At 46.2% G+C, this 27,152-nt stretch overlaps 1 protein-coding gene across 3 annotated transcripts in view; it reads left to right on the plus strand.

The window, feature by feature from the left end:
• The window catches only part of loxl4 (lysyl oxidase-like 4), a 131,572-nt gene that overhangs the window by 102,369 nt on the left and 2,051 nt on the right, over positions 1–27,152 (plus strand). For all 3 annotated transcript variants that reach the window (XM_072557141.1, XM_072557142.1, XM_072557144.1), the window contains exons 10-14: positions 2,363–2,528; positions 4,405–4,648; positions 13,271–13,386; positions 16,427–16,563; positions 19,857–19,968. In XM_072557141.1, the coding sequence (XP_072413242.1) occupies positions 2,363–2,528; positions 4,405–4,648; positions 13,271–13,386; positions 16,427–16,563; positions 19,857–19,968 (775 nt within the window). The remainder of the gene's footprint in view (positions 1–2,362; positions 2,529–4,404; positions 4,649–13,270; positions 13,387–16,426; positions 16,564–19,856; positions 19,969–27,152) is intronic.

Consider the following 27,152-nt stretch of genomic DNA (forward strand, 5'->3'; position numbering starts at 1 on the left):
AGTCTCAGGATGACCACGTAACCATTGCTGATTGTTGGAAAAACCTGTCTGGTTCATTCATGTCCTTTGGGGAAGGAAATCTGCCATCCTTACCTGGTCTGGCCTACATGTGACTCCAGACCCACAGCAGTATGGTCAACTCTTAGGGATGGGCTATAAATGCTGGCCCAGCCAGCGATGCCCTCATCCCATGAATGAATTTAAAGAAAAAAAATTTCTCAGTCTCTTCATGCGATCTGGATTAGCTTCCAGCTCCTGAGGGAGGTAAAGAGAACAGAGTATCTGGTCAAACTCCACTTCCAGTGGAAGCTGCTGAATTCTTGGTTGGGACAGTCTGATCTTTGGAAGGGGCTATTTGGGAATGTCCATTACCAAAAGCAGATTGAAAAGGCAGAAATGCTGTGTTTCCTCCAACCCCTCCAAGTCATGGGGGGTCAGAGAGACTAGTGTCTCCGAAACTCATTTCAGGGTCCCATGATGTGTTATTTATTAAGTTTTGGGGTTAATATTGATAAAACGCCAACAGTCGCAGGAGCAGAAGTAGGCCATTCAGCCCATTAAGTCCCCAATCTACTCCGCCGTTTAGTGAGAACATGGCTGATCTGATAATCCTCAACTCCACTTTTGCTGTCTTTACTCTTTAACCCTGATTGAAAATCTATCTCAACCTTGAATAGACTGAGCGACGCAGCTTTGACAACTCTCTCCACAGAATCACTTCACTTTGAGAGAATAAATTCCTCCTCATCTCTGTCATAAATGCCTGAGTCTTTCTTTTGAGATGATACCCTGTGGTCCTAGATTCTCCCACAAGTGGAAACAACGTCAATGTATCTACTTTATCAATTCCTAGTTCATGACTGGTGAAGGAAGTTAAAAATGACACAACACCAGGTTATGGTCTAACAGGTTTATTTGAAATTACAAGCTTTCAGAGCGCTGTTGGACTATAACCTGGTGATGTGTGATTTTTATCTTTGTCCACCTCAGTCCAACCCCGGCTCCTGCACACATTGATTGGTGAAGTCGGTTCTCATTCCTGCATTGTTTCGAACTGATCCTGGCCTGCTTTCATGTTGGTTAAGTTTCTAACTCTAAGTGTCTTTGAAGAGAAAGCTTCTATGTGTCTAATTTTTGGATGATGCTGTTTATAAACACCTGTCTGAAATCCCTCTACGGTCAACGGAAAACAATGGGTTGCAAGCTGGGGCAGAGGGATGCTGATCCAAGATGCCGTCTTACACTACGATCAGTGGTCAAAATGATCACAGTTGTGTAGAGAGAACCCTGTTGTTGAAGTGTGGTCAGGGGAAATGGAGCAGGAACATGATGATTCTGCTCATTCAACTATGCAGTAAGACTGAAAATAGGTTCCAACTATTGGGCTGGTTATCCCCTGTTGGTTAGAAAGGTTAAATCAAAATACCTATGGTGTAAGATTGACTCTTTAATTCAGCAGGAGATGGGCGGGCCCACTCACAGAGTAGGGAAGCTGGGGATGGACATAGCATAGAAAGTGTCCATTCGGCCTCTTGACCATTCACTAGCCGACCTGTATACTAGCTCCACTTACCTCATTCTTTAGGTTCCATCATCCTGAATCGCCGCATGGGAAATGTAAAATAAATTGCCTGCCTGGCACGTTCTCCCCGTATCTTCGTGGGTTTCCTCCGGGTACTCTGGTTTCTTCCCACAGTCCAAAGATGCGCAGGTCAGGTGAATTGGCTATGCTAAATTGCCCATAGTGTTAGGTGCATTAGTCAGTGGTAAATATAGGGGAATGGGTCTGGGTGAGTTACTCTTTGGAGGGTCGGTGTGGACTTGTTGGGCCAAATGGCCTGTTTCCATGCTGTAGGTAATCTAATCTGTAGGTAATCTAATCTAATAGGGAGTTGTTTGATGAGGTGAAAGCGATGTGTCAATAGACATGGAGCTGGGGAAGCACAGCAGGTCAGACAGAAGGGTTTTGGCCTAAAACACTGACTTTCCTGCTTCTTGGATGCTGCCTGGTTTGCTGTGTTCTTCCTAGCTCCACATCCATTGACTCTGACTCCCACCATCTGCAGTCCTTACTGTCTCCAAGTCACTGAAAGTGATGGGTGTTGGACATTGAGAGAATGACCCTGCCATTATATTTTATTCCAAGACTGCCAATCCTAATCTCGGTCAGTGCAATTAAACAATGTCTAATCTTTGGAATTCCTGAGGTGTCTTTGGTTGGTGGATTTTCGACCAAAGAGTCAATGCAGAAACTGAAAAGCCGGGCTCCTGTTGCTTTGCACTAACTCTCCACTTGGTGCAGATACTGAGGGAGCTCCCGGAACAAAGTGGGTGCCTGAACTCTCTGCCTTCCTTCCCAAAGGAAACCTGGTACTGGCAGGCTGACCATACCACCGACAACGTTGTCCTCAGCGGGACCTCCTGCTCAGGGACAGAGCTCTCCATCTTGCAGTGTTCCCATCACCGTGACCACGTCGACTGCCCGCGAGGTGGGGCTCGTTTTGCTGCTGGAGTCATCTGTGCGGAGTGTGAGTGTCAGACCTGTCCTCGCTCTGCTATTGCAGAACAAAGTGGTGAAGTAAGTGGGATGGGAGGTGTGAAGGAACTGACTTGGAGACCTTTCTGGACAAACACAAGAATGTTAAATTTCAAAGTCGAGTGGTCAGCCAATCAGCGCCTTTTCCTCCTGCACCATAAGTATAATTTTTCTTTATTCATTCACGGGACATGGGTGTCATTGGCTAGACCAGTGTTTATTACCTATCTCGAATTGCCTAGGGAGCAGTTAAGAATCACATTGCTATGGGTCTGGAGTCACATGTAGGCCAGACCAGATAAGGATAACACTTTCCTTCCCTAAATGACATTAGTGAGCCAAATGGGTGGCTTTTCCAATAATAGATTCATGGTCAGCATCAGACTTTTAATTTTAGATATTTCTTGAATTCAAATTCCACCATGGCAGGATTTGAACCCAGATCCTCAGAACATTACCTGGCTGTCTGGGTTAAGAGTCCAGTGGTAATGCCGCAAGGCTATTGTCTTCCAGTTATGATTGTCTATAATTTGCCACCCATGTCCTGATGCATTCAAAATTAAAAACTGCAGCAAGACCACTCTTCAGCATAAAACAAAATCTACCAAAGTACAACTTTGACATTTTCAACTCAACCAGACCCAACTTCAACAACTTTTTGATTGACAGAGTTCCATCCCTCTCCATGTGGAAGAGGTCACACTGGGTGGGTAGTGGGTCAGAACAGGAGTAGACTGGATACGGACTATGGAATAAGTACAACGGAGGAAAACCATTGGTCCATCTCAGTGCAGCAAACCAGGGAAACTCCCACATGTTTATCCAGTGTTGTCTGGGATCCCATTTGATACTTAATGGGGGAGACTGTGGTCTTAGTCACCAGCTCCAGCTGTTTTAGGGTAGGCTTGTCTCAGGGCGTGATTCTCAGGTAGGTGATTAGCCAGGGACAGACCTCCCCATGGGATCAATGACCCCAGGGGCTGAGCAAGTGCTGTCAGCAAATCAGAAACTGGTGGCACGATTAAGTGATAGCGCCAATAGGAAGATAGTGGTAGCTGCCAGTATGACAGCCACTTATTCGTCATTGGATCTCAGACCAGAGGTGAGCGATGGCAGAGGTGGGGCAGGTGACAGAGAGGGTGTGCCCCCCTCCCTCACTGCACGCTCCTCAATCAGGAACTGAGTTGTCTTTGACAGAGGGATTGACTCCCCCATGGTGGCAAACAAGCAGCCCTGCAAGGGTTTGCACGCTGGCCATCCTGTGTGATGGACAATATTCTCACCTTGATCTTAGCACCAAATGCTGAAGAGAGAGGTCCTTAAGTGGGTCTCCCTATGATGGGCGGATGCAGCTATCCCTCCTCATCCACCACCAATGACAGAGTGCGGAATTTATGGATAGCCTGTGGAAATATCCTGCCAAAGCTTCCCAAACCATTTTTGCACTGTTTCTCTGTTTTGAGGCATCACTATTGTCACCACGGCTGGTGGCAGCTGAGGGTGAGGCGAAGGAGGGAAGGTATATGAGAATGAGAAGAGTCTTGTCTCAGTGGAAACCCTGTCCAATAGCTTGGAATGTGGTTGTTTTATCTCAGTCGGAGCCCTCCATTGGCCAGTACTACTATATCAGAGCTCACTCCCTGAGAGTTCAACTCATGACCCAGCTTGGGGTCCTGACCCCAGCATTTTGGGAAACCCTGGTAATCTTCTTGGGACTCCCAAATGAAGGATTATCCCTTGGGGAAGCCTTGGTACAAAGCCATTGTGAGACAGAAGGAAAAGGGGGTGATCTGGGTATGAGTGTAAGGCAGGCTGGATGCTATAAGAGAGACATTAACCTTGAAATCTCTTATTCTTGGTGCTGTTAGCTCTTCCTGACCTGGTCCTGGATGCGCAGCTTGCCCAGGAGTCTGCTTACTTGGAAGACCGGCCCCTCCATATGCTGTACTGTGCCCATGAGGAAGGTTGCCTCTCAAAGTCGGCGGACTCTATGACATGGCCGCACGGTCATCGCCGGCTCCTTCGCTTCTCATCACGGATACACAACGTTGGCCGCTCCGACTTCAGGCCACGGGCTGGCCGACACGCCTGGATCTGGCATAGCTGTCACGGGTAGGTTCAAGGCTCAGGGCTACTCGCACCAGCCGGGTTTGTGAACGAGAAAATATACAACTCAGCAAAATACTGAGGGACAGAGCAATTTGTTACTCAGGTTGTAAACCCAACACACTCTCACAAAATCCCATCGATTAGATTCCAGTCTGTAACTCACTCCCTGGTCTCTGTTATTCTATATATAAACCACCCTGAACCCCTCGCTCAGATTCCAGTCTGTAACTCACTCATATGTATTTGTTATTCTATATATAAACCACCCCAAATCCCTCGCTCAAATTCCAGTCTGTAACTCACTCATACGTATTTGTTATTCTATATATAAACCACCCCAAATTCCTTGCTCAAATTCCAGTCTGTAACTCACTCCCAGGTATCTGTTATTCTATATATAAACCACCCTGAACCCCTCGCTCAAATTCCAGTCTGTAACTCACTCATATGTATTTGTTATTCGATATCTAAACCACCCTGAACCCCTCGATTAGATTCCAGACTGTAACTCACCCCCTGGTCTCTGTTCTTTGATATATAAAATCGCCTGAACCCCTCGATTAGATTCCAATCTGTAACTCACTAACTGGTCTATGTTATTCGATACATAAACCACCCTGAACTCCTTGTTTAGATTCCAGTCTGTAACTCAGTCCCAGGTCTTTGCTATTTGCTAACTCTGTCCTGGCTGTAATCAGTAGTTGGAGGTGTGCAGTCTGACCTTGGAGGGGGAGGCTGGGGTCAACACAGATGATGGGTACCCCCCCTCTCCAGTGTCTTTCATTGGAAGGTGTGAGTGGAACTGTGCAGTGAAAATGAACAATTCATCAATCCACCAAAGGAAGTTCTTAGAAAACATGCATTACAGTGTCTTTCTGGAAAACTACAGAACAGATGTTCTGTGAATCTGAACAATACTGCTGTCTGGGGGCCCACATGTAGACTTAAGTGATTTACTTAGCTGTCTGGCCTGTTGTCAGTGAATATCCTCTGCCAAATAAATTCCAGTTTTCAGCATCACGTTGCTTGTTAGAAGTTTTGGGTTGAGAGCTGCTTTGAAAATCAGCAGCTGAGTGATACATTAGCGGTGGGGTTACATCACATTTAGTAAAAGCAAAAGAGGTTTGAGCTGTGTAATAGCTTGTTCCTGAGAATGAAGAAATACCCAAATTAGATCCATGGTCTCTTGTGGCCAAGCAATAGAGGAAAGAGACTAAACACCATCAGAAATAGGAACAGGAGTAGGCCATTCAGCCCCTTGAGCCCGCTCCGCCATTCATTCGGATCATGGCTTCAAAATGGCCTCCATGCTCAATAGCTAAAGGGATACAACTGCTGTTTAGGCCGTGCCTTTGTAACGTCCTTAAGATGAACCAAACTACATGGTAGCTGATGGGTTACGGTGTGGTTATTGCTGTTACAAAGACAAACGTGATGGGACGTCATGTTGTGGCTGTACTGGACATTGGTGAGGCTACCTTTGGAATAATGTATACAATTCTGGTCAGCCTTCTATAGGAAGGATATTGTTCAAGAAGGTGCAGAAAGGATTTACAAGGATATTGCCAGGGTTGGAGGATTTGAGTAGTAGGGAGAGGCTGAAAAGGCTAGGGCTGTTTTCCCTGGAGCATCAGAGTCTGAGGGGCGATCTTACAGAGGTTGATAAAATCATAGGGGGATGGGTAGGGTAAATAGTCAAGGTCTTTTTCCCCAGGGTGGGGGAGTCCAAAACCAGAGGGCATGGGTTTAAGGTGAGGGGAAACATTTAAAAGTGACCTGTGGAGCAATGTTTTCACACAGAGGGTGATGCATGTAAGGGACAATCTACAATTACAACATTTAAAATACATCTGGATGGGTATGTGAATAGGAAGGTTTTGGAAGGATATGGGCCAAGTGCTAGCAAATGGGATTAGATCAGATTGGGGTGTCTGGTCAGCGCAGATGAATCGAACTGAATGCTCTGCTTCTAGGCTTTTTGACTCTATGATGACCAACTTCTGCATAGCATGAGACAATTAACCACAGTGTGATGATTGACTTATTAATTTGTTTTGGCATTTTGTGCTGAGAGATAAACATTGATCAGGACATCGAGAAACCCCTTTTGATCTTCTTCCAAGTGACCCAGAGAATAGGTTTTTCCTTCACCTGAGAAGTCAGTCGGGTGTACGAATGAAGACTGTGATGACACTAATGACTATGAAAGGTCCACCATTGGCTGGTTCCCATCCTGGGTTTTAAAGGGAGTCAGAGCCTGAACCGTAATCTTGGAAAGTTCTCTCTGTTCAAAAATCATTTCTGTGACTTTAAAAAAATGTGAGAGAGGGAAGAAACAGAATTGCAGTTGACTTAACCAAACTTCCCTTCGAGGTTTGTGTAAAGATTTGTAGCTCGGGTGCCGGCTGCCGTGGTTGTGGGTATGTTTGCTGAGCCAGGAGGTTGATTTGCCGATGTTTTGGCCCTCGTCTAGGTGACATCTTCGGTGCTTTGGAGCCTCTTGTGAAACGCTGCTATTCTGTGTTTTCTGGGATTTATTTGGTTCTGTTCCTGCTGTTTCCGGTTTCTGGTTCCGGTTGTTTGTTGCAGTGGTCGGTCTATTGGGTCTAGGTCTGTGTGCTAGCTGATAGAGTCCGTGGATGAGTGCCATGCTTCTCGGAATTCTCTGGCTGTCTTCTGTTTAGCTTGTCCTGTGATTGTTGTGTTGTCCCAGTTGAATTTGTGGGCCCTGTCATCTGTGTGTGTGGCTACTAGGGACAGCTGGTCTTGTAGTTTAGGGCTAGTTGGTGTTCATGAATGCGGATGCATTAAACACTATAAAGGACAAATAGGCAGACAACCAGCAATCTGCATCCATGAACACCAACTCGCCACTAAATGCCACGACCAGCTGTCCCTAGTAGCCACGCACACAGATGACAGGGACCACAAAATCCTGATTGGCCTCGCTTAACAGAATTGGAAAATGTTTTGAAAGTAGAGATGGATGGATTATTGATGACCAAGGGAGATTGTGAGATTATTGGGGGATAGGCAGGAATGTAGAGTTGAGGTTGAAATCAGATAATCCATGATCGCATTGAATGGCTAGAGCAGGCTGGAAGGGCTGAGTGGCCTGCCTTTGTTCAAATATATCCATTTAGACACTTTACTCTAATCACACTATGCCAACCCAATCAAATGAGCCAACGCTGTACGATGAATATCAGGACGTTGGGAGAACAATTCAAAGCCCTTTCCTAATGCAGTCAGCATGTGACTGGTTGAGGCTGGGAATTGGTTTGTGGGGCCCAGAATTCCAGATGCTGTCTCACTCTGTGGTTTTGTAGCATTCCTGCGATCCACCTGAACATCTGCCTGGAAATCAGCTACTGGCCTGTGAGAAAATCAGTTCAGCAACAAGCAGTGGCCTCTTGGAAGCAGCAGCTCTTCCGGAATTTTCTGACCTTGTGCCCTGCAGAATTCCTAACTGATCCCATGCCTGCTTTCTAACTCCTTCACCTGATTGAACACATCCCAACCCCCCCCACACAACTCCCCCCAACCCCGCCAACGATTCCCCAAGCTACTAGGGATAGCTGGTCTTGTGAAATGAGGTTTTATTTTAAAAAAAGACTTTGGGGTTTCTGTCTTACTGACAGTGCACAGACATCACATTTCTTGCCTTCTCTCTCATTAACTGATCTCCCCCATTGCAGTTGGGGTGAGAGGTTGGAGTTGGTAAAAATCAGCCGAAGCTCTGGGTTTTTGATTGATTTTATTTGGTGTGAGGATATTCAACAGGAAGGTTCTTATGGATCTGAGCAAAGTTACAACACAGGACGAGGTTCTTCTGCCCAATAGGGTCTCCGTAAGAACAGTTCTGCTGCTCTCACACCCCTGCCCCTTCCCCCATAGCCCTGCAAACATGTCCACTTTAAAAGGTTATCTAATGCCCTTGCGAAAGCTGTTATTAACTCTTTGTGCCACACTCTCACACTGTCCATTCCACTCAGTGTGGAATGGTACTTCCTTGCACCATTTTTTATGTTTTAGCCAATCATCGTGTGTCTGTGTCCTCTGGTTCTTAACCCTTACACTAATGGCAATGTGTGCTCCCTCTCTACTCTGTCCTGAACCCTCGTGATGTCAAAAACCTCTCTCCCCTTAATCTCCATCTTTCCTAATCGGTCCATGTTGCTAAAATCCCTCATTCCTGGACCCACTCTCCTGAATCGTGGAATTTGCTCAAGGTGAAGCAGGCCATTCAGCCAATCTGTCTCCATCTATCCAGTCTGATCTCAAACGTTGATGATGTGGAGGTGACAGTGTTGGACAAAGTCGAAAATCACAAGACACCACATTATAGTCCAATGAGTTTATTTGAAATCATAAGCTTTCAGAGCGCTGTTCCTTCATCAGGTGCTAGTGAGAGAGAAAAAGCTTTTCCTTATAAATTCTAAGGTCTTCGTCTCTCACTAGCACCTCATGAAGGGGCAACACTCCGAAAGCTAGTGCTTGCAAATAAACCCGTTGGACTGTAACCTGATGTCGTATGATTTTTGACCTTAAATATTGATGTAAAGTCTTGTTTTGGAAATCTCTTTTGAGGGTTCCCTTGCTCTCTCTCTCTCTCTCTCTCTCTCTCACGCTCTCGCACTTTGTATATGTGTCCTTTTGTATCGGAGTCCTCAGTTACTGACACAGCTGCTTTACCATCCTGCCTCATCCTTTCATTTTTATGATGTTGCAGTCTATACTGTTCTGATAACTAGGGATGGGCAGTAAGTGCGGCTCCAACAACAATGGCCAACTCTCCGTAACGCCCTTGGAAGGCTATCAGAGTGAGCTGCATGGAGAGGCAAAACATTATTTCCTCATATCACATCTAATTCTTTTGCCCATCATCTTAGACCTGAGTCTTTATTTCACCACCTTCCTCCCTACTCGCCTGGCAACCCCTTGATTGTTTTTGACTGTGTTCTTAAAACGTGGGCTCTCGTGGTTTTAACAGACACTCAGGTCAGACGTCTTCGTAACTATTGAACTATATAACACTGTACGTGATGGTAAGACTATGGGGACAACAGGTTCTGGACTGTGCAGGGTCCAGTTTCTGAGTAGAACACCACCCCATGACTGTTCAAATCACAGTGACTCACACAGCGTACCTCTGATGCCAATCTACTTAGCCATTAAACCCTAACTCTGCAATAGGGATTGAGGGTGGGGAGAGCCAACTGTGGGAAAGTTGGAACGTTTTAGAGTGATGAATGGTACTGTTCAGCAACCATGACTCAATTATTTACACAGAGAGAGTTCAGGGTGAGTTGAAGCAGGCTGAGAATGTGGCGGGATGTCTCTACAGAGAGAGATTGTCAGGATTTATTGATGTGGAGTGGGTTACTGGCTTTGAGGGGGGGGGGGGGAGGGAAAAGGGGGTGGAGGGGACACAGATCCCAGCGGGACAGGGAGAGAGTGGCCATGTGAACTGGATGGGGACTGTGGTTGCGATCTGAAGTGGGAAGCCCCAAGTTTTCAGGATGATCGAGATGTGCAGGAGACAATGGGATCTCCTGCACCTCACCTCAGGAGTGAGTTAACATTGAGGCCACTGTTTTCACAGAATGCAGGTCCAGATGCTTCCTGTCTTGCCCAATAAATAAAATTAATCACTATAAACTGATCTATCATTCATAAACATGATGAGGGATGATCTATGTTTCTCACGAAGGAATTAGAGAAATGCCCTTAAGTAAACTAGCTCACATGTTTCCAGGGAAAAAGCACCAAATTTTTTTATCTACATGTAAACATGGTCCTTTGCTGGAGTTTGTGGTCACATTAGAACTTCTCTCCAAGTGCATTATTTGTGAACATTTCCCCATTCATTAGATCATTTTGAAACTCTTTTCCTTTTCAGTTGTTTGTGTGTCCTCCTTCAGACAATGTTGGAGTTAAAGATTCGTGATAATATCTTCTCCTCAAATTCTTCTGCTGGACATCAAAACACCATTCACAACAAAGCATCCCACTTGACTGGCACCCCCATTCACCAGCGTCAACACCGTCTCCCTTCACCAGCGACACTGAGTGGCAGCAGTGTGTTACCATCTACAAGATCCACTGCAGCAACTCACCAAAGCTCCTCTGACAGTACCTTCCAAACACATGACCTCTACTGTCGAGAAGGACAAGGGCAGCAGATCCAGGGGAACACCAGCCCCTCCAAGTTCTCCTCCAAGCCACTCGCTATCATGATTTGAGAACATGTCACCATTCCTTCACTGTTGCCGGGTCAAAATCCCGGCATTCCCTCCCTATATCCTTGATCCCTACACCACGCGGACCGCAGCGTTGTAGAATCGTAGAGATATACAGCACATAAACAGACCCTTTATTCCAACTCGTCCATGCCAACCAGATTAATCCTAATCTAATTTAGTCCTATTTGCCAGCAATTGGGCAATATCCCTGTAAGCCCTTCCTACTCAAATACCCATTCAGATGCCTTTTGTATTGTAACAGCCTCCACCACTTCCTCTGGCAGCTCTTTCATGCACACAACACCCTTTGCCTGAAAAGGTTACCCCTTAGGTCCCTTATAATTCTTTCCCCTGTCACCCTAAACCCTGTAGTTTTGGACTCCCCTCCCTGGATCTGGAAAGCAGTTCATCACCAGCTTCTCTTGGGTGTTTAAAAATGGAACACCAGTGACACCAACATCCCCCATTGTCACAAAGGTGGTTGGAAATCCTCTCCTCTGCCTGCCTTCCCCATCTCCCACATCCTGACCCAGTGCCCTTTGTAGAAATCTCCCTTTGCCAATTGGGTGTTTCTTGTTAACTCCGGATCACAGAGTGCTCTGTCAGTGTTGTGCCCAGTGATGTTGGTCGTCTGCGTAAATAAATATCATTTGGCATTTGGTACTTTAAAATTATTTTTTGACATTAACTAATTTTAGATTGTTGATAATCCCAGCAATTTACTCATTAAAGTATCCAGCATCAGGGAGATTCTGACACTGGGCCAGTGCCTTACACACCCCATGTCCAGTCTATGCAACTGGAAAAACAAGCACTTGTTTGTGCTTGAAAGGGAAGTGTAACATATCTTTAAATGTTATATATAAAGACAGCTAACTATCCCTATGTTAACCACAGCCTGTCATCCCTTCCTCTTGTCTGTTTGCACTTTAAAAGAGATGTATCAAGTGTCTATTGATTGCAAGGGTTTCTTCCTGCTTCAACTCACCTTGAAAGAAAATACAAGGGAGGGGTAAAATCTTACATCTGTGTACATAGAACAGTCAGGCCCTTCAGCCCTCGATGTTGTGCCAATCATTTATCCTACTGTAAGATCAAACTAACCTCCATACCCTACATTGTACTATCATCCATGTGCCTATCCAAGAGATGCTTAAATGTCTCTAATGTGGCCTCTTAGACACAGTCCTGACATTAAGGTGGTTTATCTGTTGTTGAATTAGGGGCAGAGAAACGTTATACTGTGTCTGGGGGAATTCACAGTATTTTGTTGAACATTTTAAGCAGCAGTAATACAGTATCCAGTGCCTGGTCAAGTGATGACATTCAAGATTAGAGTGGTGCTGGAAAAGCACAGCAGGTCAGGTAGCATCCGAGGAGCAGGAAAATCGATGTTGCGGGCAAAAGGCTTTCATCAGGAAGTGATGGCATTATCAGGCAAGTGCTCCCCAAATCATTGGTTATGAAGTTGTGAAATGCCCAAAGAGCCTAGGATGCTATCCCCTTCAGAGCCCAACTGGTGTGCTGAGCAATGCTCCCTTTGTGCGCTGGCATCTGTATAACATCAGGAGGCTCTCCACAATCCAGAATATCAAGCTGTCTTTGGAACGATACTAAAAGATTGGATGATTGTAACTCACCTCGTTGCTGATTTTCTTTCTTCAACAACGCTCTGTTTGAAGATTTCACTCCTGTTGCCCACCTCTGTTGGCCAGTTATTGTCCCTGAAGACTCTCTGGTGTTCCCAAAAACAGAGCGACAATGCTTTAAGTGCAGGGATCAGCTTCCGTTTAGTAGCTGCTGATGCCCGTCGTTATTAACTGCTGTTATGCTTCCTGGACCATGTACTAAGGGACACTGAAGTGTTCATCAACTGTTTGGGTAACATGGAGTGAAGTTTTGGCTGTACTGGTGTGTTATCATAGTAACCCTACAGTATGGAAACAGGTCATTTGGCCCAACAAGTCCACACCGACCCTCCGAAGAGGAACCCACCCAGACCCATTCCCCTACATTTACCCCTTACTAATGCACCTAACCTACACATCCCTGAACACTATGAGCAATTTAACATGGCCAGTTCATCTAACTTGCACATCTTTGGGCTGTGGGAGGAAACCAGAGCACCCAGAGGAAACCCAAACAAACACTGGGAGAATGTGCAAACTCCACACAGCCTGAGGCTGGAATCGAACCCAGGTTCCTGGCACTGTGAGGCAGCAGTACTAACCACTGAGCCACTAACTCCGAGATGTAGAGATAAAGGAGCTTGGCTAAAGTGGGGTGGGTCTTATATCTTACTGAAGTCTGCGTTTGGAGCCACGTTGTGGGAGGCAATTGCTCACTCTTTCACAAACCCGACGCCTGTTTCCTTTTGCAGACACTACCACAGCATGGAGGTCTTCACTCACTATGACCTCTTGACCCTGAATGGCAGCAAGGTCGCAGAAGGACATAAAGCAAGCTTCTGTCTCGAAGACTCAGACTGTGAAAGAGGTATGTCTGGAGCTGGAGGAGGGATGGTAGGTGAGGGAGAGTTGAGGGCGGAGTCGACTGCTGTGAGGTCTGAATCAAGAACAGAGAGTACTGGAGAAACTCAGCTGGTTTGTTAGCATCTATAGAGAGAGAAAAGGGCTAATGTTCCGAGTCCGATGACTCTTTGTCAGAGGGTGTAAGATCTCGCTGTGGGAAGGCTCAGTCAGAGCTGTGTCTGTTTTCATTGGAAATAAGATTAGAAAGAAACACGATCGGTCCCTTTACCTCGATGAGAGATGTGGATGTGGTCTCGTGGATTGTGAGCTCTCGACGTAGCAAGTGTTTAGTGTGACTGGAAATTCAAAACTCCCTTTCCACTCAAGGAGTCACAGATTGAGCACATTTGGTGCATCAACTAACATTCACAAAGGAGCTGGGGACATTGCTAATATAGAACAAGTTACAAAACTAGTTCTGAAATGGGATGCTTCTAGTTGGGGCCCAGTGGGGTTGATTTCTCCTGACTGCATTAGAGTTAGAGACCAATTCTAAACGGATACAAAAACTCATGGCATCGGGAACAGTGTGCTTCATACTGTGTCACAAGTTTCTGGGTTCAAATCCCACTCTAGGCCTTGAATGCAAAACTTAAGACTGACACATCCAGTTTGAAGGTTAAACTCTCATCCAACCTCTTCGTCAGGCAGAAGGTCTAGAAGCTTAAATACACGCACCAACAGATTCAAGAACAGCTTCTTCCCCACTGTTATTAACCTGCTAAATGGACCTCTCCAATTTCAAGTCTAATGTTGATCTTGCTTTGTAACCTCCTATAACATTGTATGTCTTGCTCTATTCAATCACCCTATGATCTACATGTCCTTGATCTCCTCAAAACAAAGCTTTTCACTGTACTTAGGTACAAGTGATAATGATAAATCAAATCAAAATGCTGCTGTGTTGGAGGTGCTGTTTTTCAGATGTGATGTGAAACTAACGTCTCATCTGCCCTAAAAAGGGGAACCCCCATGACTCTGTGTTGAAGAAGATCAGGAGAATTTGTCTGTAGTGTCCTGACTAGAGTCATAGAGTCAAAGAGATGTACAGCATGGAAACAGACCCTTCGGTCCAACCCGTCCATGCTGACCAGATATCCCAACCCAATCTAGTCCCACCTGCCAGCACCTCACCCATATCTCTCCAAACTCTTCCTATTCATATACCCATCCAAATGCCTCTTAAATGTTGCCATTGTACCAGCCTCCACCACTTCCTCTGGCAGCTCATTCCATACACGTACCACCCTCTGCGTGAAAAAGTTGCCCCTTAGGTCTCTAAGAAAGCACAAAATGTTGTCGACTGATTCACTCATAGGATCTGGGCATTGCTGGCTACACCAGCCTTTATTGCCCCTTCCTGTTTACCCTTGAGAAGGTACTGATGAGCTATGCATACGGTGAAGGCACTCCCACATTGTTTGAACTTTGTCAGAGCAGATTGGCACAACTGAGGGGTGCGCCAAGCCATTGCAGAGATAACTACATTGCTGTGGGTTACATAGAGGTCAGACAGGGTAAGGATGGCAGATTTCCTTCCCTATTACCCAGTAATATACTTTTGGCAGTACAGACCCTGATGGGCCGAAGGACCTTTTCTGTACGGTGTGATAATGGAAATAGCAAAGACCTGAAAATGTTAACCGTTTGAGTGCATCAGGTCACAATCCATCTGGAACTCTTTGTTTTGACCTTACATATTTCGACCTTGCCACATCAGATACTAACATAATGATTTAGATATCTGTACAAGCACCAGGGGAAAACCAGCCCTTAACAAAGGTCTCAGGAGATCCTCAAGCATTTTACTGACATATTCAAAAGTGCCAGCGTTGTTACAATGTGGGGAAAGCAGTTTGCCTCCAAGAAAGCTCCCACAAACCACAGTGATACAAACATCTGAAAAAGGAGAAGGAAGAGACTCTTCAGCCCTTCCAGCACCCTCTTTCAGGAAGGGCATGGCTGATCTGCTTGCGTTTTGAATTCCATAATCCTCATTGACCACACAATGACCCTGATTCCCATGCCTAACAAGAGCTTATTCACCTCTAACCTAAAAATGGTCAGTGACACCTCCCCACTCTCCCTGCCTTCTTCAGCAGAGAGTTCCACACTCCAACATAACCCTCAGAGAGAGAGAGATTTCTCCCCGTCTCTGTCCTGAAAGAGTAAGCCCCGATCCTTAAACCCTTTAGATCTGGAGTCGCCCACAAGAGCAAACATCCATTCCACGTCCAGCACCAGTCTTCGTGGCTAGGGAACCCTGTTTCCAGGTGTTTGCCAATGCAGCACTCCCTCAGTGGGACCTCAGGGTGGGTTTTGGGGGGGTAGGATATAGGCAGTTGTTGAGTTGGGTGCAGGGTTAGTGTTGACCAGGAGGGGTTTAGGGGGTGGAGGAAGGTTATTAAAATGGCTGTGTTTACCCTGAAGGAAGCAAAGTCTCAGCATTTTACAGATGGTAGGGTGCGGTAGAATCTTGGGAAACAGATGTTAAACCATGGCCCTCAGCAAAGATCCAAAACATTTAACTGCACTCACATCTGTCCAATCTCAACACCTCCATTACTAGTCTGAAACTTAATAGCCCAAAGGCCATTCCCATGATCTCCTTAGGAATTGTACTCTGCAGTTTGGGATCTCTGGCAAAGGTCATTTGACCATTTATATCCTTCCCAATTATATCCCCTTTCGACTCCATTTTCACCATTGGTTGGCTGTCAGATGGGGATCGATGATTTGTTTCGATTTATTATTGTCACACGTGCCTGAGTACAGTGAAAAGGTCTGTTTTGCATGCAGATCATACCATACAAAGACAACAAGATCATAGTGTGATTGAACAGAATGGGGAATACAGGTAACGGGTGCAAAGAAGGTGCACAGAAAGCAAGGTCAACATTAGATTTGAAATTTGAGAGCTCCATTTGGAAGTGGACGATGGGCTGAGCTGATCTTTGTGTGTGGTTTTCCAGTTGAACCCCTTTTCTCTCTGCATTTTCCACTAGGCATTTACAAACGATATGCCTGCGCCAACTTTGGGGAGCAAGGTGTCACTGTGGGCTGCTGGGATCTCTATCGCCATGACATCGACTGTCAGTGGATTGATGTTACTGATGTTAAACCAGGAAACTATGTCTTTCAGGTATGGAAACCAAGCAACTCTCTTAGTTTGGAACATCTACAATAGTGTAACGTATAGGAATGTTCTGTGCCTCTTTCTCCCTTAATAGGAGCACAAAGGATGGCACGGTGCCTCACGGTGCCAGGGTCCCGGGTTCGATTCCAGTCTCAGGTGACTCTGTCTGTGTGGAGTTTGCACTTTCTCCCTGTGTCTGCGTAGGTTCCTTCCCACAGGCCAAAGATGTACAGGTTAGGTGGATTGTCAATGCTGAATTGCCCATTGTCCAGGGATGTGAAGCCCTCGGATAAGCAGGAAGAGGGTAGGGTGCTCTTCAGAGTGTCAATGCAGACTCCATGAGCCAAATAGAGTCATAGAGATGTACAGCACAGAAACAGACCCTTCATTCCAGCTCATCTGTGCAGACCTATATACTAAGCTAATCTAGTCCTGTTTGCCAGCACTTGGCCCATATCCCTCTAAACCCTTCCTCTTCATATACCCATCCAGATGCCTTTTAAATGTTTTCGTTGTAGCAGCCTTCACCAGTTCCTCTGGCAGCTCATTCCGCACACACACCACCCATTGCCCCCTTTGGTCCCTTTTAAATTTTTCCCCTTTTACCTTAAACCTATACCCTCTAGCTTTGGATTCCCCCAGCCCAGGGAAAAGAACTTGTTTATTCACCCTATCCATGTCCCTCATGATTTTATAAACTTCTAGAAGGTCATCCCTCAGCCTCCGACACTCCAGGGAAAACAGCCCTAGCCTATCAACCTCTCCCTGTAGCTCAAACCCTCCAATCCTGGCAACATCCTTGTAAATCATTTCTGAACCCTCTCAAGTTTCACAACAACACCCTTCCTATTGCAAAGGCCTCTTTCTGTGCTGTTGGGATTCTATAGAAGTAATTCTACAAACACAAAAAGTAGGAGGGTCATTGTGTGGTCAATGGGGCTTATGGAATTCGAAACCGCAAGCAGTTCCGCCATGCCCTTACTGTTTTTTTATTTGCTCACAGGATGTGGTGGGGATGGTAGCACCAGGGATGAACAGAGTGAAGCAGAATTGATGAAAACTGTACTTCCCTTGTTGGGATGGAGGAAGCAAAGTGAGTGGGTTACTCTTCGGAGGGTCGGTGTGGACTTGTTGGACCAAAGGGCCTGTTTCCACACTGTAGGGAATCTAATCATGAGGGATGTGGAGGACATCACAATTTATTTAGGATCGACATGTTATGAGAGACTAAGGAAAAGCTGGACTGGGTAGTCCATTCCCCAGAAAAGGGGTGAGGGGTGACATCGGGAGTCCTTTGCAAGGGTTTGATCAGGTCGGCGAAGAGAAGTCCACACAAGTCCACACCAACCCTCCGAAGCACAACCCACCCAGACCCATTCCCTTACATTTACCCCTTCACCTAACACTACGGGCAATTTAGCATGGCCATTCATCTAACCTGCACATTTTTGGATTGTGGGAGGAAACCAGAGCCCATGGCAGAAGACAGAACATTCACAGTAACCTCAACTGGTGTGGGAACTGAATCCACTCTGTTAGGGTGACTGTATCACACAGCAGGCATCCTGTTGCCTGAGCTCACTGACAGGGCTTACTACCACTTGCAGGGCTTGAAGTGAGTAGATGTGTTTAAGGGGAAGCTGAACAAAGACAGATGATGGAAATAAATAAAACTATCCGTGCGTATGGCAAGGTGAAGTCAGGTCAGTGGAGGCTCACGTGGATTATGGATGCCAGCATTGTTTGAGTGGGCCAAATGGCCTGTTTTTGTGCTGTAGCTACGTGCAAATGAAGGCTTTTGGTTTCAGTGTACCCAATGAAGACAGCGGTGAGTGGGAAGCAAGCTGGAGGTTGAGTGGCAGGAGACAGGACTCTCTGGATTTCCCATACACTGGACAGAGTGCAGCATGCACTGGGGTATAAGGGTCAGAGCTAACAAACAGGACCTCAGCAGCTGATGGGGGTAGAGGGAGAGTGAAGGATAACACTTGGGAAGTGTGGGTGATAGGATGGTACCTCTTTCTCTGTAATCCATTGAACATAGTACAGCACAGGAACAGGCCCTTTGGCCCACAATGTTGTGCCGAACATGAAGCCAAATGGAACTAATCCCTTCTGCCTGCCTTTGGTCATTATCCCTCTATTCCTTGCATATTCACGTGTTTATCTAAAAGCCCTTTAAATGCCCCTATGGTATCTACCTCCACCACCATCCGGCTGCGTGTTCCAGACTCCTACCCCTCTCTGCGTAAAGAAACATGCCCCTCACTTCTCCTTCGCGAAGAAGTGACTTGGCAGAGAATCTCACCTGGTCCCTCAACCCCAGCTCCATCACCAAGAAAGCCCAGCAGCGTCTCTACTTTATGAGCAGGTTGAGGAAAGCCCACCTCCCACCCCCCCCCCCCCCCCCCCCCCCCATCCTCACCACATTCTACTGAGAGTACCCTGAGCCGCTGCTTCACTACCTGGTTTGAGAGTTGCATCGTCTCAGATCGTCAGACCCTACAACAGATTGTGAGGATCACTGATCATCTGGGGATCATCGGGGTCTCTCTTCCCTTCATTATCGACATTTACTCCACACGCTGCATCTGAAAGACAAAGAGCATTGTGGACGACCCCATACCCCCCTCACTCAATCTTTTCTCCTTCCTGCCATCTGGGAGAAGATATCGGATCATTCAATCTCTCACGGCCGGACTGTACAACAGTTTCTTCCCTCTGGCCGTCAGGCTCCTTAACACTGTAGGATCAGACTCTTTTCCACCTGAAACTCTTTGTACGATTTTGAATTGCTGTTAGACCAATGTTTTATTAATTATCATTCTTTTATTACACTGTCACTTGTACACCAATGTGCCGATTGCCTGGATGTGGCAGGAATTACTGAGCTTGTGTGTTTTGCACTTCTTACGCACTTTATGCCTCACTGTGTATGATCGTGTAGTTTGTGCTGTCCATGTAGCACCCTGGTCCTGGAGGAATGTTGTCTCGTTTTTCCTGTCTCGGTTGTATATGGTAGAAATGACAAATAAAGCTGCTCATGATGCTTGACTCTTGACTCCTTTGAACATCCCCCCTTTCACCTTAAATGCATGTCCCACTCCACTGGTAGACTCTCACTGCTATCGCTGTCCCATTTCAGGTCCAGTGCAGATGGAGAGCTCATTGTTGACATGGTACTGTGTTTTGTGAAACACATGCCTTTCCTCTCTCCCCTTCTAAGAATTTGTGTCCCAATTAATCTGTAGCTTTCTTTCTGAAAATGTCCTGAATTTCCATCTCTTTACTTCACCCAGGTCCACATCAATCCCAACGCCGAGGTGGCCGAGTCTGATTTCTCGAACAACCTTGTGAAGTGCCGATGTCGATACGACGGTTTTCGAATCTGGATGTACGGGTGCCACACGGGTACGTAACTCTTCAACAGGAGCTGAGTCTCAGGTCATCACTGAATGTGTCCCCACGGGGAATATCAGCTCTGTGCTGTTAACCACTATATTATACCAGCAAGGATTTCTGAACCAACTGAGTCTTCGGAAAAATCCTACCACCTCCCAAGATCCCATCACGCCTCCAATCCTGACATCTTTTCCATTTCTGATTTCAGTTCGTCCACTATTGGATTTTTCGGGGGACTTGACAGGGGAGATGCGGAGACGTTGTTTCCCCTTGTGGGCGAGTCTAGGAGAGGGGTATCATCTGAGAGTAAGGGGGTCGTCCATTGAAGACTGAGATGAGGAGGAATTTCTTGTCTCAGAGGGGAGTGGAATTCTTTACTGCAGAGTGCTGTCGAGGCTGGGTCATTAAGTGTATTCAAGGTTGAGGTTAGTTTTTAATCCGTAAGGGAGTCAAGGGTTCTGGGGAAAAGGCAGGAAAGTGGAGTTGAGGATTATCAGGTCAGCCACGGTCTTATTGAATGGTGGAGCAGACTTGATGACTGAATGACCCAGTTCTGCTCTTATGGTCTTACACTGTCAGCTGCTTGGGCCCTACACTCGAGATTTGACCCGAGGCCTATCAACCGGGGCGGCACGGTGGCACAGTGGTTAGCACTGCTGCCTCACAGCGCCAGAGACCCGGGTTCAATTCCCACCTCAGGCGACTCTCTGTGTGGAGTTTGCACTTTCTCCCCGTGTCTGCGTGGGTTTACTCCGGGTGCTCCGGTTTCCTCCCATACTCCAAAGATGTGCAGGTCAGGTGAATTGGCCACGCTAAATTGCCCATAGTATTAGGTAAGGGGTAGATGTAGGGGTATGGGTGGGTTGCGCTTCGGCGGGGCGGTGTGGACTTGTTGGGCCGAAGGGCCTGTTTCCACACTGTAAGTAATCTAATCTAATCTAATCTAAACCTGCTGTACTGGTCAGTCTTCCCCAAGAACCTCACCGAATGTAGGCTAACTCTCCAGTATACTGTTGAGGGAGGGGCTGCACTGCCCCAGGGATGACATTCATCTGAGTCCACCTCTCCCCTCTCAGGTGGCTGTGAAACATCTTGTGGCTTCTGTTTTCAACAAAGGTCAGGGGAGTGGTGTCCAGGCCAATATTTATCCCGTGATCAACTACACTTCAAAAAGAAATGGTGCTCTCACAGCTGTTTGTGCGAATCTCAGTGTGTACATTGGCTGTCACTAGAACATTGAATAGTACAGCACAGGAACAGGCCCTTCAGCTCATTATGCCCATGACTATGAAGCCATTCCAAACTTATCCCATCTGCCTGCCCATGGTCCATATCTTTGTATTCCCTACCTGTTCATGTGTCTTGTCTAAATGCTCTTAAATGTTGTTATCTTATCTGCTTCTATCATGTACCCTGGGCAACATGTTCCCAGCAATCTCTTCCCTCATCTCACTTAGTATCCTGGGATATAGCCCAGCAGGCCCTGGGGACTTACCTACCTTAATGTTTTTCAAGACTCTAACATCTCTTCCTTCTTCATGTCAACATGACCCAGAATATTTACACAGATTTCCCTTATGTTACCATCATCCATGTCCTTCTCCTTGGTTAAAATTGATGTGAAGTGCTCATTAACGACCTCATTCACTTCCTCTGGTTATTTGAGTGGACCTACCTGTTCCCTAGCTACCCTCTTGCTCATAATATAAGTACAAAATGCCTTTGGACTCTTCTTAATACTGTTTGCCAAGAACATTTCATGGCTCCTTTTAGCCCTTCCTAATTTGTTCTTTCCTGCTTACTTTATATTCCTCAAGTACCTCAGCTGATTTCAGTTTCCTAAATCTTACACATGCCTCCTTTTTCTTTTTAACTCAACTTTCATTATCTCTCGTCATACAAGGTTCCTGAATCTTGCCATCCTTTCATCCTCATAGGAACAATGTGGTCCTGAACTCTGATAAACTGGCCTTTGAAATACTCCATGTCAGATGTAGATTGACCTTCAAACAGCCCCTCCCAATCTAATTTCTCCAGTTCCTGCCTAATGTCGTAATTAGCCTTCCCCCAGTTTAACATTTTCTCCTGAGGATCAATATTATTCTTAAAAGTCACTTAACACTCACAAAATTAGGATCACTGTCCCCCAAATGCTCTCCCACTGTTACTTCAGTCACTTGGCCAGGCTCATTCCCCAATACAAGGTCTAATATGGCCCCTTCTCTAGTTGGACTATTCACATATTGTTTCAATAAACCCTCCTGGATGCACGTAACAAATTCTGATCCATCTAAACCCCTGGCACTAAGGGAGTCCCAATATTGGGGCAGTTGAAATCACCCATTACAACAGCCCTGCTGTTTTTACAACTTTCCGTGGTCTACCTACATATCTGTTCCTCTATTTCACGCTGGCTATTGGGAGGCCTATAGCATAACCCCAGCATAGTGATTGCACCTTTCTTATTCAGGAGTTAGAATATAGAACGTAGAACAGTACAGCACAGGAAAAGGCTCTTCAGCCCACCATCATGTGCTGAACATGATACCAAATTAAACTAACCCCTTAGTCCATATCCCTCTGTTCCTTGCTTATGGTTTATCTAAAAATCCCTTAAAAGTCCCTATGGAATCTGTATCCACCACCATCCCTGGAAGTGTGTTCCAGACTCCTACCACCCTCTGTAATACACCTGGCCCTCAGATCTCCTGTGATCTTTCCCCCTCTCCCCTTAAATGCGTGCCCCCCCTAGTATTAGACAGTTCAGCTCTGGGGGGGATAAAGATTCTGAGCGTCAACCCTATCTGTGCATCGCATAATTTTACAGATTCCTCTCAAGTCTCTTCTCAGCCTCTGCTGCTCAGGAGTCCTGGCTGGTTATGGCCTCAGTACATTAACACAGTGACTACACTTCAAACAAAAGCTTGCTCATTAGCTGTAATGCACTGTGAATTGTGAGGGGCGCTATTTCAATGCAAACTATGGCCTCACTGAAGGAGCCCTCCAAGAGGTAGACAGGATAGTGAAGGCAGCGTTTGGTATACTTTCCTTTATTGGTCAGAGGTTTGAATACAGGAGTTGGGAGGTCATGTTGCGGCTGGACAGGGCATTGGTTAGGTCACTGTTGGAATATTGCATGCAATTCTGGTCTCCTTCCTATTGCAAAGATGTTGTGAAACTTGAAAGTGTTTAGAAAAGATTTACAAGGATGTTGCCAGGGTTGGAGGATCTGAGCTATAGGGAGAGGCTAAACAGGCTGGGGCTGTTTTCCCTGGAGCGTCAGAGGTTGAGGGGTGACCTTCTCGAGGTTTATAAAATCATAAGGGGCATGGATAGGGTAAGTAGACAAAGTCTTTTCCCTGGGATGGGGGAGTCCAGAACTAGAGAGCATAGGTTTAGGGTGAGAGGGGAAAGATATAAAAGGGACCTAAGGGGCAACTTTTTCACTCAGAGGGTGGTACATGTATGGAATGACCTGCCAGAGGAAGCGGTGGAGGCTGGTACAATTGCAACATTTAAGAGGCATTTGGATGGGTACATGAATAGGAAGGGTTTGGAGGGAAATGGGCTGGGTGCTGGCAGGTGGGATGAGATTGGGTTGGGACATCTGGTCGGCATGGACAGGTTAGACTGAAGGGTCTGTTTCAGCACTGTACATCTTTATGACTCTATGTTCTCTCAGTGCAGCTGTGGGACTCTCTTTAATCAGTAATACAACTCCCCGACCTCTTCCACATCCCTCTCTATCACGCGTAAAACACTAAACTCTGAAATCTGGAGCTGCCAGTGCTGCCCTGCTCTTCCCCAAGTTTCTGGAATTGCTACAACTCTATCGTTCCAAGAACTAATCCATGCTCTAAGCTCACCTGCGTTACCTGTTGTATTCCTTGCATTGAAATAAATAGACTTTAGACCACCAGTCCTGCCACGTTCATTAAACTGGCCCTGCCTGCTCTTCCCATTAGACTGACGTGGCTTAATCTTGACCTTCTCCTCAAGGACTCTACATGCTGACCTATTGAGCTGGTTCCTATCCCCTGCCCCATACTCACTTAAACCCTCCCAAATGGCACTAGTAAACCTCCCTGTCAGGACATTGGTGCCCCTCCAATTTAGGAGCACGCCATCTTCTCGTACAGGTCCCACCTGCCCTAGGAGAAATCTGACCCCCATCTTCCTACACCAGCTCTTTACCAATGTATTCAGCTTTATTATCTTTCTATTCATGACCTCACTCGCACATGGCACAGGGAGTAATCCTAAGGTGACAACCCTAAGGTCCTGCTCTTCAACATTCTACGTCACTCCCTAAATTTTCTTTTGCAGGACCTCATCTCTCTTGTTGCCCATGGACCACAATCTCTGGCTGCTCACCCTCCCCCTTCAGAATATCCTGTGCCCACCCAGAGATATCTTTGACTCTCCCACTGGGGAGACAACACACTGTCTTGGAGTCTCACTGACAGCCACAGAGATGCCCAGGGCTGTAGAGTCGCCCTCTCAATACTGCTCGCCCACACCTCCCTACCCTGCAACATTAGCACAGTGACTACAATTCAAACAAAACCAGCTCATTAGCTGCAATGCACTGAGAGTTGTGAAGGGCGCCATTTCAATGCAAGTGTCCCTTCTGTGATGCTCAGTTTTCAGGCAGGAGGTCGGTCTGTAGCAGTTAAAAACAGCTGTTATCTCACAAATCAGAGTCAACCCATTTAATATTAAACAGGCTGCATTCAACGATCGACTCTGATTACAACCAGAATGAGATTTACTCAGGGCCAGTTTCAGATATAGAATACTGCCCTGGATTATTGGAAACGATTATCTCCGGTTTCTCTGAGCAAGCTCAGGTCACAGCGTGATGCAGTAATTGAAAGATGGTTGGGTTGATAAACTGGAAAGACGATATCTAGTAGCATACTGGGCCGTTCTGCAGACATCGCTGGAGTGGGCAGTGCTGCCCTCTCCCCATTCTGTGGGTAGGCTGTGCTTGGCATGTCTGCATTGGACTATGGTATAGACTCAGCCCATCACAGGCTCCACACACTGAGGAGAAATGTGACAGGGTTTGGAAAGTGCTCAGTGAGTACAGTCTTCTATGAGGAGAGACTGAGGAGACTGGGATTATATTCACTGGAATTCAGAAGAATGAGGGGGGATCTTACAGAAACATGTAAAATTATGAAGGGAATAGATAAGCTAGAAGTAGAGAGGATGTTTCCACTGGCAGGAGAAACTAGGACAAGAGGGTATAGCCTCAAAATTAGAGAGAACAGATTTAGGCCTGAATTGAGAAGGAACTTCTTCATCTAGAGGGTTGTGAATCTGTGGAATTTCCTGCCCAGGGAAGTGGTTGAGGCTTCCTTATTGAATGTTTTTAAAAGTTAAGATAGATAATTGTTTTTGAACAGTAGAGGAATTACAGGATACGGGGAGAGGGCGGGTAAGTGGAACTGAGGTCACAAAGACATCAGCCATGATCTTATTGAATGGCAGAGCAAGCTGGAAGGGCCAGACTGCCTACTCCTGCTCCGAGTTCCTAAGTTCTTGCTGTTGCTAGACAGTTGTAGGTTCAAATCCCCACACAGAGTGTGGGCCACTACCAGGAAGCCAAAATTACAGGGCACAGTAGCAGGAAAGAGCCGGGGTCAGGGACTTCAAATGCGAAAGCAAAAGCAGAAACTGCTGGAGAAACTCAGCAGGTCTGGCAGCATCTGTGGAGAAACAAACAGAGCTAACGTTTCAAGTCCAGTAACCTTTCTTCAGAACTGCATTTCTGCTTGAGTTTCAGACTTGCATCATCCACAACTCTTTGTGTTCACTTCAAACACACGATTGGTCACCTTGTCAATTCCTGTTCCAAAGAATCGAGCGGTTAAGAAGATTAAACTTTGAAAAGCGTTTCTCAAACAGTTCCATAAAGAAGCAGAGAACTATGATGCCAAAGGTCTGAAAAAAACAGAAAATGTTGGAGAGGCTCTGCAGTTGTGGTAGCATCTGAGAGAGCGAGTGAAAGAGAGAAAAACAGAGTTTTGAGTCCAGTGACACATCATGTGAAATGTTCTGAAGAAGTCATATCAGATTTGTAATATTAACCGTTTCTCTCTCCATGGATGCAGCCAGACCTGCCGAGTTTCTCCAGCACTTACTGTTTTGATTAATTCCTCATTTGAAAAGGAAGGAGGTTTTATGATGGATGTGATCATTTCAGTGTAATACATTTGTAGGGAATTAATGGGTGGCAGGGTGGCTCAGTGATTAGCACTGCTGCGTCCCAGCACCAGGGACCCGGGTTCGATTCCAGCCTCGAGTGACTGTCTGTGTGGAGTTTGCACGTGCTCCCTGTGTCTGTGTGGGTTTCCTTCCAAAGATGCCCAGCTCAGGGGGATTGGCCATGGGAAATTGCGGCAGGGATGTGCAGGCTAAGTGGGTTAGCTAGGGGAATGTGGGATTACAGGGATAAAGTAGGGGGGTGTGGGTCTGGGTGGGATGTTCTTTGGATGGCTGGTGTAGACTTGATGGATTAAATGGCCTCCTTCTACACTGTAGGGATTCTGTGATAAATGCAAAGAGCTGAAAGACCATAAGGAGGACACTCAGTGCAATCTGTCAATCCCTGAGATTAAGATTGATTTATATATTAATTCCAGTAACCCACTTTTGAGTTTCATCTCCTTTAAATATGTCACCTAACAAAAATCTGGGTGAATGTATCGTGGTATGATGAGTAGCGTCCTTGTCTCTTATCCAGAAGCTCCAGATTCAAGTCTCGCTCCAGGACATGGTGGAGAACAAAGGTGCATTCAGAATGGAAGAGGTTACCCATAAATTGTAATGCTCAGAGAGCTAGCACAGCCGCGATGGGCAGACTGGTCTTCGTTTACACTGTAACAGTTCTGCAATAACAGGGCCAATTAGTTTGATTGCCAATCTAAAATCCTCCCAATTCGTGCTGCTGAGAGGGAGGGAGATTCCTGGTCAGTGGTGTGATAAAGAGGACATTGGAGCCCTGACAAATCCGATTTTTCTTGATGGTATGAAGTTAAACGCAATGTATGTTCAAAGAGACCTGGGGGCTCAGGGGCACAGCTCTTAAAAGAGTCAGGAACAAATGTAGAAAATAATCAAGAAAGCTAATGGAATGTGGGCCTTTATCTCTACAGCACTGGGAGTATCAGGGTGCAGAAGTTCTG

This window comes from Chiloscyllium punctatum, chromosome 38 (assembly GCF_047496795.1).
Source record: "Chiloscyllium punctatum isolate Juve2018m chromosome 38, sChiPun1.3, whole genome shotgun sequence".
In the NCBI taxonomy this organism is placed as follows: Eukaryota; Metazoa; Chordata; class Chondrichthyes; order Orectolobiformes; family Hemiscylliidae; genus Chiloscyllium; species Chiloscyllium punctatum.